The sequence below is a fragment of the Leguminivora glycinivorella genome, chromosome 5 (assembly GCF_023078275.1).
Source record: "Leguminivora glycinivorella isolate SPB_JAAS2020 chromosome 5, LegGlyc_1.1, whole genome shotgun sequence".
In the NCBI taxonomy this organism is placed as follows: Eukaryota; Metazoa; Arthropoda; class Insecta; order Lepidoptera; family Tortricidae; genus Leguminivora; species Leguminivora glycinivorella.
In genome coordinates, this window is record NC_062975.1 from 14,232,345 (window position 1) to 14,251,699 (window position 19,355).

Here is a 19,355-nt window from a genome sequence, read left to right on the forward strand (position 1 = left end):
TAGTTATTTGCAGAGGGCGGAATTGCTCATGGCAAAAATCAAACGTCAATAGAGTTGGAACGTTAAATTTTATCGACATTTTCAGCTATCGATAAAAACAGTCACCTTTTAAATTTCTGCCTTTATTTGACCTCTGATTAGCTATTCGACCATTTAATTTTGACCTCTTTGACTAGATTAAAAGTAAATTGTATAACATTTGAATACCATTTTTAGGGTTCCGTAGTCAACTAGGAACCCTTATAGTTTCGCCATGTCTGTCTGTCCGTCCGTCCGTCCGTCCGTCCGTCCGTCCGTCCGTCCGTCCGTCCGTCCGTCCGTCCGTCCGCGGATAATCTCAGTAACCGTTAGCACTAGAAAGCTGAAATTTGGTACCAATATGTACATCAATCACGCCAACAAAGTGCAAAAATAAAAAATGGAAAAAAATGTTTTATTAGGGTACCCCCCCTACATGTAAAGTGGGGGCTGATATTTTTTTTCATTCCAACCCCAACGTGTGATATATTGTTGGATAGGTATTTAAAAATGAATAAGGGTTTACTAAGATCGTTTTTTGATAATATTAATATTTTCGGAAATAATTGCTCTTAAAGGAAAAAAAGTGCGTCCCCCCCCCTCTAACTTTTGAACCATATGTTTAAAAAATATGAAAAAAATCACAAAAGTAGAACTTTATAAATACTTTCTAGGAAAATTGTTTTGAACTTGATAGGTTCAGTAGTTTTTGAGAAAAATACGGAAAACTACGGAACCCTACACTGAGCGTGGCCCGACACGCTCTTGGCCGGTTTTTTTGTCACTAGTCCTCTTGCAAAAACGTTTGAAAAAAAAATGGTTAATCTAAAACGAAAAACAGTCAACAAATGGATAAAGAAGTATCCTCGTCTTACTTACGACGAAAACAACTCAATATACTGATAATTTCAGTTCAATCGATAGTCGATAAAATTTAACGTTCCAACTCGGTTGACGTTTGATTTTTGCCATGAGCAATTCCGCCCTCTGGTTATTTGTTATACAAGGGGGTAAAGTTGTATTTTAACGCCGAGTGTGGAATTGAAAAACGAGCAAGTGAAACGATTATATAGTTGACCACGAGCGAAGCGAGTGGTTCGAGAATAGAATCCTGAACTTGCGAGTTTTTTAACACACGAGAAGTAAAATACATTTGCACCCGAGTGTAACACAAAACTTTTCCCCTCACTATAGCGAGGAAACTACAACGCAAAAAATGCGTTTATCACTGCTTCCAGTAGTTCCACAGGTGGTAAATCATCTTTATTACTAGATTCACCTACTTTTATCAATTTTAAAGCAGTTAATTTGACTTTATTCAAGGTCAAATTACTTTACCCACTAGTGGATAAAATGCGTTTTTACCCGCTGGTATTAAAGGACAAAATACGTGTTTCCGAGCTAGTGAGGGGAAAAGATTAGGATTTACTAAACGCCTTTCCAAGAAAACATAGACCAGAGAATGTTGAACGGGTACCCCAGTGACCAGGTGGTTTAGTGGTAAATATTACGTGGCTCGGCCGCCGGTGTAGGTATTAGGTACTTGGTCACTTCGAAGAGAGAGGTGAATGTGTAAGTATGACCAATAAATACAAGCGACTGTAGGATCATGTTAGAATTAAAACATTAATACATTGCAGCCATTAAAAACAGGATATATTATAAAATACCTTTTTGTTCCAGCCGGATGTTCCCAGTGGTCAAAGTGAGCGCGAGCGGCTTGGACCCGACGGCGATGTACACAGTGCTATTGGAGTTCGTGCAAGTCGATTCACACCGCTGGAAATACGTCAACGGGGAGTGGGTATGTAAATACTCCAGTTCTTCATTCGAACGTTCCCCGTGTTCTAAACACCCTGGAGGCATGCAAGTCAATGAATGAAGAGTAGTTCAGTTCAGAGTCTGAACTGAACTACTGAAGTGGTAAGCATTTTTTTTCCATTGGGGGCCAACATTTGAAGGAATTTTAGAGAAGGGTCAGATTTACACCCGTGAGCTCGGCGTCGGCGAAAGCTGGCGCGATACAGCTCAAGACCGAGCAAAGAGGCGTGGTCTTGTGTTGGAGGCCAAAACTCATTTTGGGTTAGCAAGCAAGCAAGCAGATTTACACCAAAATATAGGTCATATCACACACTATTTTGTAGGACCGGTGAAGGGCCGGACATCTTTCGCGGGTCGGATTTGGCCCGCGGTCTGTACTTTGCCCACCACTGGTCCCGACGAAGGTTTTTGCTTGGTCAAAGCGATACTTAAATACACAGTGGTCTTAGGGTTCGTACAATTCAATTAGGATCGTAAGAAAATCACACGTTATTGGGATGTTGGTACTGTGTTAAATATTATGGGTCAAACTTAACATAAATTAACAAATTACATTATATATGTAGTCCGGATGACGAAATTTGACGTCGACCATGACTAACTCTTGAGCTTGACATACAGAGGTACTTGCAAGTCTTGCAACTATTTAGATTACTTACTCAAGTAGGAAAAAACTTACCTTTCCTTTTCTTGCCGTCGATGTCTTGTATTCTTGACTCGCTCACCGGTCCTTTTCTAAGCCATCCACATTATAAGAGCCATAATATATTGTTTTAAATATACGAATCTTCTTTATCAGGTCCCAGGGGGCAAAGCAGAAGTCCCTCCTTCAAACGCCATCTACATCCACCCGGAGAGTCCCAACTTCGGAGCACACTGGATGAAGGAACCCATATCCTTCGCAAAAGTGAAGCTCACCAACAAAACCAATGGAAATGGACAGGTATGTACCTTTTCGGCAGCTATTAGTTACCTTCACATATTGGCTGTATTGAATCACAATTTTAGCCAATTCTTCGGACAGTTTGCTACATTAGCGTGCTAATTCTTACCTCGTGCGATCTCAGAAATTGTTGTAGAATTGCAGTGTGAAATCTTTCTGAATTTCTTCCTCCTCACTCACTATAAGGAATTCAGAAAACTCAGTAGGTATGTCATACCATTACCATATGTATGTACGATGACGAATGGACAAACTCAGTAGGTATGTCATACCAATACCATATGTATGTACGATGACGAATGGACAATCAGTATGTAAAACTGATTATTTCCACATATTGTTCATCCTGCGAACGGTAACTTGCTTCTCCACTGCATATGTATCAAACTGCTCCATATTAATAGATTCCCGTTACAGTCGATATTCCAAAAAGGCATTATTGACAGAATACTAATCTGCGTTAATAGAAAGCAGGTGGTATGAAGGTGTTACTGCTACAGTTGCTCGCCACTGCTTTTATAGTTCTCACCGTATACGACCGCATCTGTTCAGTGAAACCAGTGTAAGACACATCTACGATAAAGCAGTTGTTACGAACCTCAAGATCACAGTTATATTGGTTTGTACGTAAAGATGTGTTCAAAAAGGATTGTCGGAAACAACAGTCCAGTTCTCACGCGATATGGCGCGAATGAACATGAAAACAAACATGAGATACATCCAGATCCATATGTTGGCGTCTCGGTGTGAAATTTGTAGCTTTACCAACTGTTTAGCGGTGTACGCACTATCATTTGTAATAATTATTGTCTCGATGCTATATTTACTAGTCCCATTCGTGTTAGATTAGACGACTTCTGCAAAAATTAATGGCGTATTAATTGCTCGATTATGGTATTATTGTTAAGAGTGTGCGAGATTTGAAACGTGTAAAGTAACAATTGTTCGTTAATGCTAGCGAATGGCTGTTAACGGTTTTCTTTTTATAACTGACCTAGTGCAAATTTAAGTATAGAAATAACTGGACTGTTACAATATGATAGGATTATGATATATGACCAGGGAGTTATGTTGCCTGCACTCAATTTCTTGAAGCTTTATTTTGAAAAAGACACTTTATTACATATATATTAAGTAATATTTATTACGAACTGGCAAAAAATAAATAAATAAAAAATATTTTGATTTGAAGGCATTGTAAGTAATTGTTACTTTGTCGCATGTGTACTTACTTATGTATTTACTCAGGATATTAGAACTATCATCATTTTAAGTAACATTAAGGACATTTCGGTTGCAGTGGTTGCTCAAAGGCGAGGGTATAGTCACCTGCGTGCTGTGATTATTTAGCAGCACAGCGAATTAACTAAAAAATATATAAATAATACATATCATCACAATGTTTTCCGATATCTAAAAATAAGGATTAAATAAGCTAGCAGATTAGCCAATGGAAATATAGCTTTATAAACGACCAAGAGAATTTGAATACCCGTTAATTTGTATGATCGAATAGCCATTATTCGGTCAATGCATAAAATACTCTTTTATAGCGAAAACTCAAGAAATTCTTAGTTTTAACACTTTTCGATGCTTTTTTTACAAGATGCTATTTATCCGTGTTTGTTTTACTCCTGTCCATAGTTTTATGTAGCGTAGATACCTAATAAATAATTATAGCGTGCTTTCCTTAGGTCTGAAAACTCAAGTAGCACTGTTTGGAAGGTCGTATTACGGTATTAAAAGTTTCCCTTAGATACAGCCCAAAGCGACTAAACCAAACAACACATGACAACTTCCAGATACTAAGAAACTATAATATTTTATTACTAATACCTGGAAAGATCATGTACAATAACTATACCTATAAATCTCACATTTATTCATATTTAATATTTATGAGTTCATAGACTATGTAGATAGATCAATATCACTTACCTACATCAAAGACATATTGTATAACTCCGCATAGACTGATAAAGTCTTAAGAAAAAAAACCGGCCAAGTGCGAGTCGGGCTCGCGCACAAAGGGTTCCGTAGCAGCAAATATAATAAACCAATAACTTAACCAAAATTACAGTTAAATCAACCTATCTCAAAAACTATAAGAGATACTTTGATCAAACCAAAAATCGTTGAAAGAGTTAATTAGCATGCATCACCTCTATTTTTTTTAGAATTTTATACCCCGTAGTTATAAAAATAGAGGGGGGGGACATACTTTTTACGACTTTGAGAGCTGATATCTCAAAAACCGTTCACTTTAAGAAAAATGTTTTTTAGAAAACTTTATATCATTTTAAAAGACCTTTCCATTGATACCCCACACGGGTATGTACATCGAAAAAAAATTTTCATCCCTCAGTTACATGTATGGGGGCCCCACCCCCAATTCTTTTTTTTACTATTTAGTGTCATAATTTTGTAGCGGTTCATACAACACATATTCCCATCAAATTTCATCACTGTAGTACTTATAGTTTCCGAGTAAATCGGCTGTGACAGACGGACAGACGGACAGACGGACAGACGGACAGACGGACATGACGAAACTATAAGGGTTCCGTTTTTGCCATTTTGGCTACGGAACCCTAAAAACGTACCTCAGTACCATACATAAAAAGGTACGGTGGACTAGATGGCATTACACCTTTGGGGTACTCTCAGCTAGATGGCGCTAATATTAATATTTGACATTTTAACACATATCAAGCTAAGAATATGGGCCAAATTGTCAAAACTGAGGTTCAAAAGTTTTAAGCTTGTGTCAAGAGATGGCAGTCTATGCACTGTGATTACACATTTTACTTCGACAGTAATTCTCTATAATACTTGATCCTCTTTGCCTACATTAATATTTTTTTTCCAGATCATGCTGAACTCTCTTCACAAATACGAACCGAGAGTCCATCTCGTGAAAGTGGGTACCGACCTCCGTCGCATCATGACGTATCCTTTCCCCGAAACCCAGTTCATCGCAGTCACCGCGTACCAGAATGAAGAAGTGACGTCATTGAAGATTAAGTACAATCCGTTCGCCAAGGCGTTCCTGGACGCTAAGGAGAGGCCGGAGGGGTATTATCAGAGGGATTTTGTGGGGACGCACTATCCGCAACAAAGTTCTTCGCCGCATCAGTATCCACAATGTAAGTTTTGACAGTTTATGGGCCATTTTTTTCAAAGTTGTCCACCCCACTTTTTTTTGGATTTGGAAATTTTTATCTGGTTTCCACTCAGAATCGCGAGCTCTTTCTATTCTAATAGGAGAAGAAAAGTGTCCCAAGGTTTTTTCCTATTCCGTTACCATTTTTTCATACATTTTGTATGGCGGTAACGGAATGGAATGTTCGAAAAAATGTATGGAAATCTTGGGACATTTTTTTTCTCCTATCAGGATCGAAAGAGCTCGCGATTCTGAGTAATAATCGCGTAAAAAATACCCATGTTACAAAAAAAGTGGGGTGGACAACTTTGAAAAAAAAATGGCCCTTATATTACTTTATGTTATTGTAAGCTAGGTTCATAACCTGTTAGAACATCATGGTAGGTAACTGAGTGTATCACAATTCAGAACAAAGTGACGTAACTGAAGATCAATTGCAATCTATTCGCCAAGGCGTTCCTGGACCCTAAGGTATTCCCAGAGGGATTTTGTGGGTACGCACTAAAGTTCGTCGCCGCATCAATGTCCACAATGTCAGTTTTTATTTTTTATGTAACCATTCTGGGCTCATAACCTGTTTGAATATGATAGTTAATTTTGTGTATCAAAACCAAAGGACGACACTCAAGATGAAGTATAATACGTTCGCTATGGCGCTCCTGGATGCTAAAGAGGCCTGAGAGGAATTCCCAGAGGTATTTTGAACGTATCATCCGTAATAGAGTTAACAGAGTTCATCACCGCATCAGCATCCTCAATGTAAGACTACTGGGCCCATAACCTGTTTAAACATGGTAGGACATAAAGTATGACTTGATTTTGAATTGGAAGCCATTTGACATTGACATTAATGGTGACTTCTTGTAATTCTTTTATGATAATTATTTGTTTACAAATACTTACAAAAAATTCAAAACAGAACACAGCAAAAAGTATCCATTTCAAATTTTAGTCATAACTTAGATTATCTTTAAAAACAAAGGAATATAAAAAAAATGGAAAAAGGGAAATTTATATACAAGCAAGCAAATTAAACTTTTTTAGAATATATTAGGAAAAATATTCATGGACATTACAGATATACTTAAATTGTTATTAAGTAGCAAAAAACAAAAGCAAAGTACCTATAACTCACAAGTACGAGTATTTAAATCTTAACTTTTACAATGGCACTTTTTTATATTCCAGTAATAAAACTAGTGAAATATATTCAGTTTATAAGTTAACAGGAATTGTTTCATATGTAATAGTCTAGTATTACCCATATATAAATATATCTTGTTAGTTTTAAATGGAATGATAATAATTATAATCAGGGCCCATAACTTTCATGCCGATGACATCAATTTACGTTAAATTGCGTATATGATGATTCAAATAGTTCAAAATGCTGCATATAGGATGATTCAAATAGTTTTATTGTAATAATTAATCATTATTCATTAATCAATTTAATCATGTACAAATGACTTCTAAAGTAAGCTATTCATACGTGGAATAATTAATACCCACTTGATATGTGAAACGAAAATGAAACAATTTGTTTTATTTTTATAATTTATTGAAATATAGTAACTAAACTATTCAATAAAATGTAACATGTATAAAAAATAAAAATAAAAATTTAATTTACTTTTCACATAGGTATCAAGTAGGTATTAATTATTTCACATATGAATAGATTAGTTTTGAAGTCATGATTAAAATGATTGATGAATAAAGCTAGGAACATACTACGCGGACGTCCGCGGTCGCGCGATCGCGACCGATCAGTGTGTGCACGGTCTTCGGACGTGGCTTCGGCTGACCAAAACATCCAGCGAGCCAGATTTCGATCGGACGTTCGTGCGCTCAAGGCCACGAGCATGACCGACGACCGATAGTTTGCACGGTTAAGTGTATAATTCATTGACTAGACCCGCGTCCGCGGTCGCGAGACGGCGGACGTCCGCGTAATATGTTCCTAGCTTAATGATTAAATAAAACTCTTGAATCATCCTACATGCAGCGTGACATCAAATTTATGTCATTGGCATGAAAGTTACGGGCCCTAAATATAATGAACAAAACAAAACCAGGTTTTCTTCTAAACCTTTAAGATACATACTAAGTTTAGTTTATTAAGCTTAGTTTATATTCTAATTAATCAAATTTCAAATTTGATGGACATAAGCCAACACTCCAAAGGATAAGATAAAATACTACACTAAGCAACAAGCACTTACCCACAACATTTACTGTTCCTCTGAATAGTAGTGCATAATAAGAGAGTTTGTAATGTTCCTCTTCTTACATTCTTCAATAAACTTCTTCAGCACATCAGGATTTCTTGGTGGCAGCTCTATGTCACTCCTTTGTGACTTGGATTTAAAAATGTCCTTAATAAGCATTGGATAATTAGTTCCCAGCAGAGGTTTATGCCAAAAACATTGGACTGGAGCTCTTTCAGGTATTGATGATTTATTTTCCAACCAGCATAAGAACAGCAAACTGTGACAGCATCCATCTGAAAACAAATAAAGTTTGGGCTATAACCATTAAACTGATATTCGAAAATTCAAAGCATTTTTCTCTGTCACTCTGTAAAGTTTGGAGCAGCAGAGAAACATTGTTTTTCCGATCATAGGTCTGCCCAATAGCACATAATAATTAAGTAATTTTTTCTGTCTTACATTCTTCAATATGTAAACTTCTTGAGCTATAGTAAGAAATTAAAGATATAGCAAGCAGTGAATAATTAGTTCCCAACCCAACAGGGGTGATATGCCAAAAACATTGTACTGGAGCACACTCTGGTATAGATGATTGATTTATTTCCCAACCAACGCTTGAACACCGAAATCTGTTTGCACCCTCCTAAAAGTAAATGTCAAATCTCACTAACCATACTTTCTAGCAGTATTTCTAGTATGTATGTGAAATATTACATTTAGAAAGAAGTTGGCATGCCCAGAAAAGAAAAAAAATCAAATAATCCATAAGTGACTCTTTATTATATTTTCTGTACTTTATGTAATTTGTTTTGTGCAATAAAATGTTTTATACTACAACTACTAATGTCAAGTGTTATCATATATTTCTTAATAAAGACTTATGTAGGAGATTATTAAATAATATAATCTATGTACCTGCAGACTCAGGACGGCAATCACATGAAGAGTTGGTAATAGTATGCTCACTTTCATTTACATGAACAGATACAGAGAAATATTTCATTTCAGTTTCTTCTTTTGAAGCAACTTTGGCCTTAACAATGCACTTAGTTTCATTTTCATCCTTTGTGAGCTCTACGAATCCTACAGCATCTATGATATAGTTTTCATCCGAAGCCCTAAAAAATAAGACCGTTATTATAGAACTTGGTAGACACAAGAAAAGTGTATTTTTATTTTTCAAGCAAATTGTAAATAACTTACGCTAGTTTTTTCACAGCCCTTATTTCATCAATACTGTGCTTCTTACTGCTTATAATATATTCGAGAATCATCATTGTATTAACTTCTGGCAGGTTTCTAGAATCCGCCTGCACGAACGTATTTTCCAGGTCCATGTCGTCCATTTTTGGAGAAATCAGTTGTATTGCCAAAAAGTCACAAGGATATAGAATATCAAATTTGAAACTTTGGAAATTAAAACAACAACACAAACCGAACTAAGCAAATAGAGAAAAACAAATCCGAATTCAAACCGGTTGTTTAATTTGCTAACTTTGCCGCAAATTCAGCAGCAAATCAGCTGTCACTGGCTCACTGGCTGTCACCTGCCGCACCTGCCATTACCATAGACAGTTTTTTCTTTTTTTTGGGCCTCTATACAATTTGTCTTGTAAACGCCGCCCCTCAAAGTTGTAACAGACTTATCGCTCCGCATCAATGGTACCTAAAAATGAAAAAGAGATATCTTTTTCGCTCTTACTTATGGGTGACCTTGCTTTAACCTCAGTGTGTTGCAGTAGTCAATTTATCGTTATTAATCTCTATTATATTAACTATAGTTAATACTACTCTTTGAGTTAAATTACGTAATAAAATTAAACGTAACCTCAACCGTCGCGATGCATTTTGAGTCGAGTCCTACAAACAAAAATATATAGTAAGTATCGGAGTAATAGTCTCTACTTCTGTTACAGTTAGCGGATGGTTCGTGGCATCTCAGTCCTTGTATGGCGGTAGTAACGCCGCTTCCAGGAGGCCAGCCCCATACCCGCCCCGGCCGCCCTCCCGGCCACGAACACTTTCACCGCCTTGTAAGTTTTTTATTTGAAAATAAATTCATAAACGAGTAATTTAAACCGATTTACGTAAAATCAGCCAAAACCCTAGTTTGAATATCATTAAATCCAACAGAGCAAACGTTATAACAGATATAGTAATACCAAGTTAAGTGGGCAGCGATCTCGAAAGCTCTGCCGGTGCACGGGTTATTTGCCTGCTTACTTAGATTGGTTTAACTTTACTCTAGAGCCCCATATCCAGTCCTATCTAATTAAACAATAATAATGAATTACAGCAACCTACAGCAACTCAGAGCGCACTTCTTCAGCGAATACCACTAGCTACACCTGGTCGGGCAGTGGCTACTGGCCGGCGCAGAGCTCTCCCCCTCCACCCCCATCATCACCGTACCGCACGCCTCCATACCCTGCGCCACTGGAGTATCAGCCCCCTGCTACACAACCACAGCCGTTATATCCACTGCAAGTAAGTTCAAAATTTCAAATACGTATTTTGTAGTAGCAATCAACGGCACACAGGTAGGTTAGACCGATCGTCATGTTCAATCATGAGTTTCGATCGAAATATGTACTTGACTAATCAGCGCCGGCCCGTGCACTCGATCAGGGTAGAGCGGGTTTGAGTTTCGGCGCCCTCGGGAAGAAGTTTTACGACATAGAAAAAAAATCGCGAGCGTAGCGAGCGCGAAATTTTTTTCATAGTATTGCCGTAGTTTGAAGATTAACGCAATACCTACAGAATTTATGGATTTCATCAATCATCATACAGAGTACGAAAGGGACAAGGGTTGAAATTTCGCAGTCGCACCCTAGTATGGTTGTGGGGCTGAACGTGGATATCATGTTCATAAAATAACGAACAAAATGGAGTACTATAGTGGCCAAGTCAGGAAAGCAGATTTGAAATGAAAATGCGAGCGCGGATTTTTTCCTGAGTAACTAAAAGAGAACTGATATAAATAGTGAGCGCGAGCGAAGCGAGCGCGTTTTTTTTTTCCTATTGACGCAATTTATTAAGACTCAACACGCTAGCGGGGAAGCAGCGAGCTTTCAAGCTTTGATCAACTGCAGAGCTGCGGTCTTTGGCATATTTTAGGGTATTTTGACTTCACAGCGCCTCTGTTCCCGACTTTTAGGCCTTATATTTCGCCATCACTATTATAATTAAGACATTTACTGCGAACTCGATCGTCACCGCCGGGATGCCCATTTCGGTATTTTGCCACTAAGTGCCCTTCGGGATCTTAGTCCTTTGAAGTTCGCTCATCATCTCTTGTGACTCACAAAATTGCGCCTCTCTGAGACGTTTTGCGCCTTTGGCTTAATGAAGAACTCCGCTATGGACTATCGGATAGACTCATAATTTTGCATTTGGATAACGTAACTTTGTCGTTGTGCCGCACAACAATGTGGTTCGTCAAGGGCTAAAATTCTCCTTTTACGGCGCCCTAGCAACAGCGCCCTTATGAATGTTGGTATTGTTGGTATATGTTGGCAATGTGGTGCAACTTTCACAACCTGAATTACAAATCTAGATTTTTACAGCTGGATTAATTCCCGACTCCTCTCGCTGGATTGTGTGCTTGTGATATGTGTCCGCCCACGCAATGTATTTTTTTTTTGTATGGATTTTTCCATATTCTCGATTTTGGCGCCCCCTTACCATGTGGCGCCTAGAGCGGCCGCTCCACTCGCTCTACCCTTAATCCGGCCCTGTGACTAATAGATACTAATTAATACATATTATATCAATTCAAAAAATACAGCGTCTAAATTCTGCCACAAAGCTTTAAGTAAATGGTTAACCTTGAAATTGTTTGTTTGCAGTATGAGGCACCAGCGCAGCACTCGCCCTATTATCAGCATGCGTATGCTCCGTACGCACACCACCCCATAGAAGATATATCTTATTGGCCTAATAGGTAAACGAATGAAGTATATATGCATTTGAAATTGACTGTGATTATAACTGCGATGTAACCAAAACAGTTAAAATTTTGCTCGTTATTTAATTAAAGATACGAGGTGTTTTCTGCGCCTACCGTGAGTTCATAAACACCTAAAGGATTTTCGATCGTTTGGTAGGGTATTTATAGTAAAGTAGTTATCAGCAATAAGTATTTAATTACCTTTAATTATGAATTCATAAGGTAGTTTTTTTTTATTCTAGCTTAAACAGCTACGGCTATCAACCATCTGAATACGTCGGCAACGGCGACGTAGCGTACAACTCCGAAAACATGCCCTTCGGTCCCACGGGACCTTCTTTAGAAGCGGCGCCTTCTACTACGGAGGGCCGTGCGACACCCCCTGGTACCGAGCATGGTGACCGGGAGTACAAGTATAATGCAGAAGAACGCCATTCGCCGTGCGAGGAACCGACGTTGTCACCGCGCCCTCCTACTCAGTGATCTAGTGATTTTGGACGATTTAAATGTTTCTTCATTAACTAATCAACTGTCAAACATAGGCTAGAGCGACCTTTGTTGTTAATGTACCCTACATTACACAAAATAGACGCACTATGTACTTGTCCTACTTTGACAACGGTGATTAGTTGATGTAGTAACATTTTTAGGCTATAAATATGAAATGAAGAGTATTTTATTGCACGTGGTTAAGTATAAGTAGTTGATTTTGCACGAGCTAAGAGGGAACTCTTAACTGAAAAAGGTGGGTATAAAAGGAGTGTATTTCTATAATGGCATACTTAGTTATAAAAATCATACAAGTTACAACATTGAGCTATTTATAAAATACACTCCTCATTTAATTCCCAACACTATGATTCTCACATAATGGGGGATGTCTGAAAATTTTAAAATCGCCTGATATTTTTTCTGGTGATAGGAATAAGCATTTCTATTTACAGAAAAAAGTTACAGATTTTTTGGTAGCACCATACATTTTATAAAAATAAAAACGTGTTGCTCGACTGCGCGTACGACCCACTTCGGCAGTTATGAGATTTGTCTTAGTCTTTAAAAAAATTCCATTTTGAATCTGTGCTGGCCACAGACACTGACAGTTGATTGTCAGCTTGACATTTTTCTCGGAGAATTCATAAGTTTCATAACCATATCTGGTGAACTATTTATTACTGTTTTCGACTCATTTTCTCTCCCTGGCCTCTGATTTTGCCTCCTTCTACGACTACCTTCGCTCTCGAACCCCGGACCGTGATTTTACTGGCTTAAAACGACGACCTTTGATTTTAAACCCTGGACCTGATTCTACTTGCATTAACGAAGACGTGTGCTTGCCCTGCTTGCTGCCGACGGCCTTTGCGTTGAACCCCGGACCTGATTACAATTTTTAAGCCCATTGAGTTGGGAAAACGTGGATAGGTACTAGCGATTTTGTAAGAGCTAGTTCATCTAATTTGCCAAAATGTGGAACAGCGACAAACACAATGCCTGTGAAGAAGAAATTGATGAAAGATGCAGAGATATTTTGGACAGAGAATGTGTATCCCATTAATTTTGAAAAGTGCAACTACATGTTATTAGAGTGTAATAAACATAAATTTGTCTTGATCTATATTAACATTATTACTCATTTTAGCACCCATAAGTACGTTTTCACATTATTCGATCCAATACCGGATGTTGGACCGATATCCCATACATTACAGGCGTCGTCTTGGATTTTTTCCATTGAAATCCTTCCGACATCCAATATTGGATCAGGTAATGTGAAAACAGGCTAACTCCTAGTAGTGATTCATAAGCGCACCTGCCTACAGATGAGAACTAGAGAAGGACCTGTGCCCTAAACAAATAACTTTAGATTGTTGGTTTATTGTCTGCTTTAAGTAGTTAGTGCTCAAAAAGGAAATGAGTTTGCGATGTGACGCCTACTGCTTTTCACATCACCCATTCAGAAAGGGTACTTTTCGGCCCTGTTAGGAGGGAATTAAGTGACACTTTTCTGTTCAATAACTTTGTCTGGCCTGTATAAAATATTAACGCCACGGAAAGTGTTTGCACATAAGTAATAATCAGTAATCAGTAATTCTTTATTGCTATCATAGGTACATAAGTTGTTACATTTCAGTAGGTATAGCACAGCTATGAACCCTGTAAGGGCACTGCAAATATAGTTCTTAATAACTAAAAATCTTAATACTTATAATCTTATAAATCTTAATACCTATATTGCTATGAGAACATTTTTATGTTGCAACATATTTTAATATTATGTATAAAAAAATTGTGTCGATTAAGTGCATAATATTTTTACAACAGACCTGATTCATATTTTAGTATTTTGCTTATATGATATGAAAAAAAAAGTGTCAAATGGTAGCAATAGTAGATTGTGCAACAAGGGAGAAAAATGAGATATATATCTTGAGTGTAGCAAGGTATTCTTAAATTTAATCCTGAGCGTAGTGAGGGATTCAAGTGTTAAGACACAAGGTGGAATTAAATTTGCTACACATATTAACATCAACTTTTAGGAAATTTATATATAATGATATGTTATATGAACATAAAAAATGGTATGTTATGTAACCATGTAAAAAATGTGTCCTTGAAGGGAAAAGTATCACTTTGGTCCCTAATAGCAAAGAGGAAAAGTGCCTCTTTGCACCCTCCTCGCAGTGCAGGGAAGAAAATAACCCTTTCTTTTCGAATCCCAGTCACTACACTCAGTATTCAATTACATATAGAATACTTCACTTTGTTCACAATTCCATTTATATCCTCGCTATAAATATGCAATTTTGCTCCCTCGTAACACAATCTACTATAGTGCTGTTAATCATGCTTTAACAGTATGGAGGGCCATAGAAGAATATGGAAAGCCATAGCCGACTGAATTTGATCGTAACTTGACAGTAACTCGACACACATGACAGACCTACAACTCAGAAGTAAAATAAAACAACACAATAAAATAAATCAATTGTATTTTATTATAGGACATTGCAAATTATAAAAAAAAATGTATTTTACCATATTTTTCCTATTGGTCTATCCAACAAAATACACATTTTATAAAATGCCACCGTGTCAGATATTTATGGCTTTCTTTTTTATGATATTATTGCCAGCGTGTAACTGCATTTTAAGGTTGGTAAACAAGACACGGTATCTTACACTCAGGTGGTCTTCACAGCAAAATCACACTCTGGTTGGGCAGTTCCTGCCAACCTATTGAGACCAACTTTCCTTCAGCTCCTTTCTTAATATGAACAATTTTAAATCTGGGTTTTTCTGGTTGGTTTTAGAACAAGTTGGTATAAAGCATGTTTTGGGATCCTTATATCGTGTTTATGTACTTGTATTCATTATAACAAATAGTGTCCGGAACTTAAAAGCGATGATCGTCCTTATATCAAGCAAAATCAGAAGTCAGGGAGGCAAAACGGATCGTAAACAGTTCAGCAGGATCAGGTCCAGTGTTTAAAAGCAAACGTCTTCGTTAATGCAAGCAGAATCAGGTCCAGAGGTTAATATCAAAGGTCGTCGTTTTAAGCCAGTAAAATCAACGTCCGGGGTTCGAGAGCGAAGGTAGTCGTAGAAGGAGGCAAAATCAGAGGCCAGGGAGAGAAAATGAGTCGAAAACAGTAATAAATAGTTCACCAGATATGGTTATGAATTCATTATTAAATATAAGATCATATTTAATTTTATGTATTGTAAATATGTATCAACTTATCTTAAGAATGGTTAAGAGCTTTCATGAAATAGAAAAATAAAATAATTTAATAATTCTTCGCTCCTTCTACCTACTTGTTTGATATCCGTCCACTAATAATTAAATAACATAGTACATTTCTCTCGCCTACGGTTCACAGAAAACATTTCGGAACCACATAAGTTCATATAATGACGCATTTTTCCTTGCCATGACTTGCACTATTTTTCGCATAAAATTAGATGTCAATGGAAAAGCAAATTTCCACATATTCTGTTTCACAATATAAATGCTGTTTTGATAACAAGTTTCACTATCATTTTGAACAGACTGCAAATAAAATCCAATTAGCTCACGATTCACGTGACGGAATGTAATTTATATGTAGGTACTGGTAAATTGACAATAAACGTTTGTTTCTGTTATAATTGTGTTGTTTTCCTGATTAAATTTCCTCTCCCTCCTTTCTCCTAAATAATAGTTGACATTTCGACTTTATAGAAAAGCAAACAGACTACCGACTCGAATCAAGGTTAACACAAGGTTACCCATAAGTGAGAATGATAAAATATATCTCACTCGCTCACAGTTATGGGTGCCCTTGGTGCGGTGCGATGAGTCTGTTACGACTAGGTATAATATATAATTATGGAATAAATATTCAGAGATAATCTTAAAGTAGGTATCTACTGTACTATTAGGGTGGATCAGCCGATCGGCTGAAACAATACAAATACTGGGTTGCTGGGAGACTGCCCCGTGCACAGAGTCTGTGCACCTTTCGTGGGCAACGCCGCCAAGTACCTACGCACCCAGTGAAAGTCATGGCATGGCATATTCTAGTAAAACCATGTTTCCATTGGTAAGTAATTTAAAACACATCTATATATTGAATATGATATTCCATAGTAATCTCTTCATTATTATATATATAAACAAATAGGTTCCTCACGTTTACTACCTGAATGACTCCTACACTTTACTGAATAAAAAAACTTTCGATATTAAGCAGTAATGGACTATTAAACCGAGAGCGAGAAACATGCCATTATTTTTAGGTGGAAGACCTTTGACCTTGGTACGGGCGAGAGTAAAGCTAGGAACATACTACGCGGACGTCCGTCGTAAAACGACCGCGACCGCGACCTATCAGTGTGCACGGAACAAAACATCCAGAGAGCCAGATTTCGATCGGACGTCCGTGCGCTCAAGGCCACGTCCGCGTCCGTCGACCGATAGTTTGCACGGTTATGTGTATTTCCATTGTCCAGATTCCCGTCCGCGGTCGATTCACGACGGACGTCCGCGTAGTGTGTTCCTAGCTTAAAGCTAGGAACATACTACGCGGACGTCCGTCGTAAAACGACCGCGACCGCGACCTATCAGTGTGCACGGAACAAAACATCCAGAGAGCCAGATTTCGATCGGACGTCCGTGCGCTCAAGGCCACGTCCGCGTCCGTCGACCGATAGTTTACACGGTTATGTGTATTTCCATTGTCCAGATTCCCGTCCGCGGTCGATTCACGACGGACGTCCGCGTAGTGTGTTCCTAGCTTAAAGCTAGGAACATACTACGCGGACGTCCGTCGTAAATCGTCCGCGACCGCGACCTATCAGTGTGCACGGAACAAAACATCCAGCAAGCCAGATTTCGATCGGACGTCCATACGCTCAAGGCCACGTCCACGTCCGTCGACCGATAGTTTGCACGGTTAAGCTAGGAACATACTACGCGGACGTCCGTCGTGAATCGACCGCGACCGCGACCGATCAGTGTGCACGGTCACAAAACATCCAGAGAGCCAGATTTCGATCGGACGTCCGTGCGCTCAAGGCCACGTCCGCGTCCGTCGACCGATAGTTTGCACGGTTATGTGTATTTCCATTGTCCAGATTCCCGTCCGCGGTCGATTCACGACGGACGTCCGCGTAGTGTGTTCCTAGCTTTATGTGTAATTTCATTGCCCAGATTCCCGTCCGCGGTCGATTTACGACGGACGTCCGCGTAGTATGTTCCTAGCTTAAAGCGAGCCAGATTTCTATCGGACGTCCATGCGCTCAAGGCCACGTCCACGACCGTTGACCGATAGTTTGCACAGTTAAGTGTATATTCATTGTCCAGATCCGCGTCCGCGGTCGCGCGACGACGGACGTCCGCGTAGTATGTTCCTAGTTTGGTTCCTAATTTTATAGCCTTTATATTTAAAACTTTAGATGGCGCCTAACCAGAAAACCAGGCAGGCAATTATGGTCGCGCGATAAATGATAAAACATCTGGCCGTCCCTATCGCACTTACTAATAGTGCGATAGGGACGGCCTGATATTTTATCGTCTATCGCGCGACCATGCTACCCGTGCAGTATTTAGATCGACAAATCGCAAAGTGTGTACAGGTAGAAAAGTATTATAGTCTATGAAGTTTCATTTCTGACTATGGCTTGTGTGATCAAGTGTTGCAAATCACATTCAGGAAGAAAAGAAAACACGCAAGAGGTTATATCATTTCATCGGTAAGTTTCTTGAGTTTTTGATAATATTTATTGATACGACCTGGCAGAAATATAAATGTACATATTAGTAGTTTATACAATTCAAATCTTATTCAATTCTGTATAGATTTTTGCATATTTTTTAGAAGTTTTCTCAAACTCGGAAAGGTTATGTTTTTTAGCATAGTGATGTGATGTGTTTTATCGACCTTGCAATAATAACCTATCAATATTCATACCTTAAAAACGCCATCAATGATTATTGTTCTTTGTTATGATTCTCTTGTTATTTAGCTATTTTACAAATTCAACTTTATATATTTCTTAGATTTCCGAAGATAAGACCGGAAACACGAAGTTCAAGGTGCGATGCTCGCGGTTCCTTTACTCCCAAAACTCCACCAAAAAGAAGGCCAAGAAGCTGAAATGGAGCAGGCCCCCAGATGTCTCCCCAGGTGTCTACCTTTGACAATTGTACATAATCGTATTATATTAGATCAAATATCTCGGCGGTCGTCTGGCCGATTTTTAATTTAATTGTGTTTATTCCTGATGGATAGTTGATGATCCTGCTAAATTCTTATTTGTAATGTGTTCAAGTTCCTTGTGTGATTATGGCTTGTGTTATTGAATTAAGGACTGTAATTCACGTACATGGAGAAAAGAAAACTCCCAAGAACCTGCTGTGTTTCATTAGTGAATTTCGGTCAGTTATTGATATTATTATTTGTAGGATCTAAACAAAGCATAAAATACGATCTTTTCATAGTTTATATAATAACTACTACCATGTTAAATTCTGTTCTGAAGTTTCTCCAAACTGTTTTTAGGTTATGTTTTTGTACTAGTGATGTGTCATTTTTATCGACGTCCCGACATTAACTCTATTGACATTCTTGCATTGAAAAGGACATAAAAATGATTAATGATGATCAGGTATCACAGACTGGGTAAATGGTAATGTAACATTTCTAGTGAATTAAACTTATAGTATTTTTTAGTTTTCCAGAAATTCTCAAACATTATTAAAAAGAAACT

The 19,355-nt window shown here is 38.1% G+C and overlaps 2 protein-coding genes across 2 annotated transcripts in view; one reads left to right on the top strand and one right to left on the bottom strand.

Moving 5' to 3' along the window:
* LOC125226622 overlaps positions 1-9,940 on the bottom strand; it is a 36,620-nt gene extending 26,680 nt beyond the window's left edge. The window contains exons 1-3 of the mRNA XM_048130656.1: positions 9,362-9,940; positions 9,074-9,276; positions 8,171-8,451 (exon numbers count right to left, since the gene is read on the bottom strand). Coding sequence (XP_047986613.1) covers positions 8,180-8,451; positions 9,074-9,276; positions 9,362-9,504 — 618 coding nt within the window. The 5' untranslated portion in view covers positions 9,505-9,940 and the 3' untranslated portion in view covers positions 8,171-8,179. The remainder of the gene's footprint in view (positions 1-8,170; positions 8,452-9,073; positions 9,277-9,361) is intronic.
* Positions 1-12,973, top strand: part of LOC125226621 (T-related protein) — a 39,136-nt gene extending 26,163 nt beyond the window's left edge. The window contains exons 3-9 of the mRNA XM_048130655.1: positions 1,702-1,822; positions 2,639-2,782; positions 5,652-5,928; positions 10,075-10,191; positions 10,455-10,645; positions 12,007-12,101; positions 12,350-12,973. Coding sequence (XP_047986612.1) covers positions 1,702-1,822; positions 2,639-2,782; positions 5,652-5,928; positions 10,075-10,191; positions 10,455-10,645; positions 12,007-12,101; positions 12,350-12,590 — 1,186 coding nt within the window. The 3' untranslated portion in view covers positions 12,591-12,973. The remainder of the gene's footprint in view (positions 1-1,701; positions 1,823-2,638; positions 2,783-5,651; positions 5,929-10,074; positions 10,192-10,454; positions 10,646-12,006; positions 12,102-12,349) is intronic.
* Positions 12,974-19,355: the final 6,382 nt, after the last annotated feature.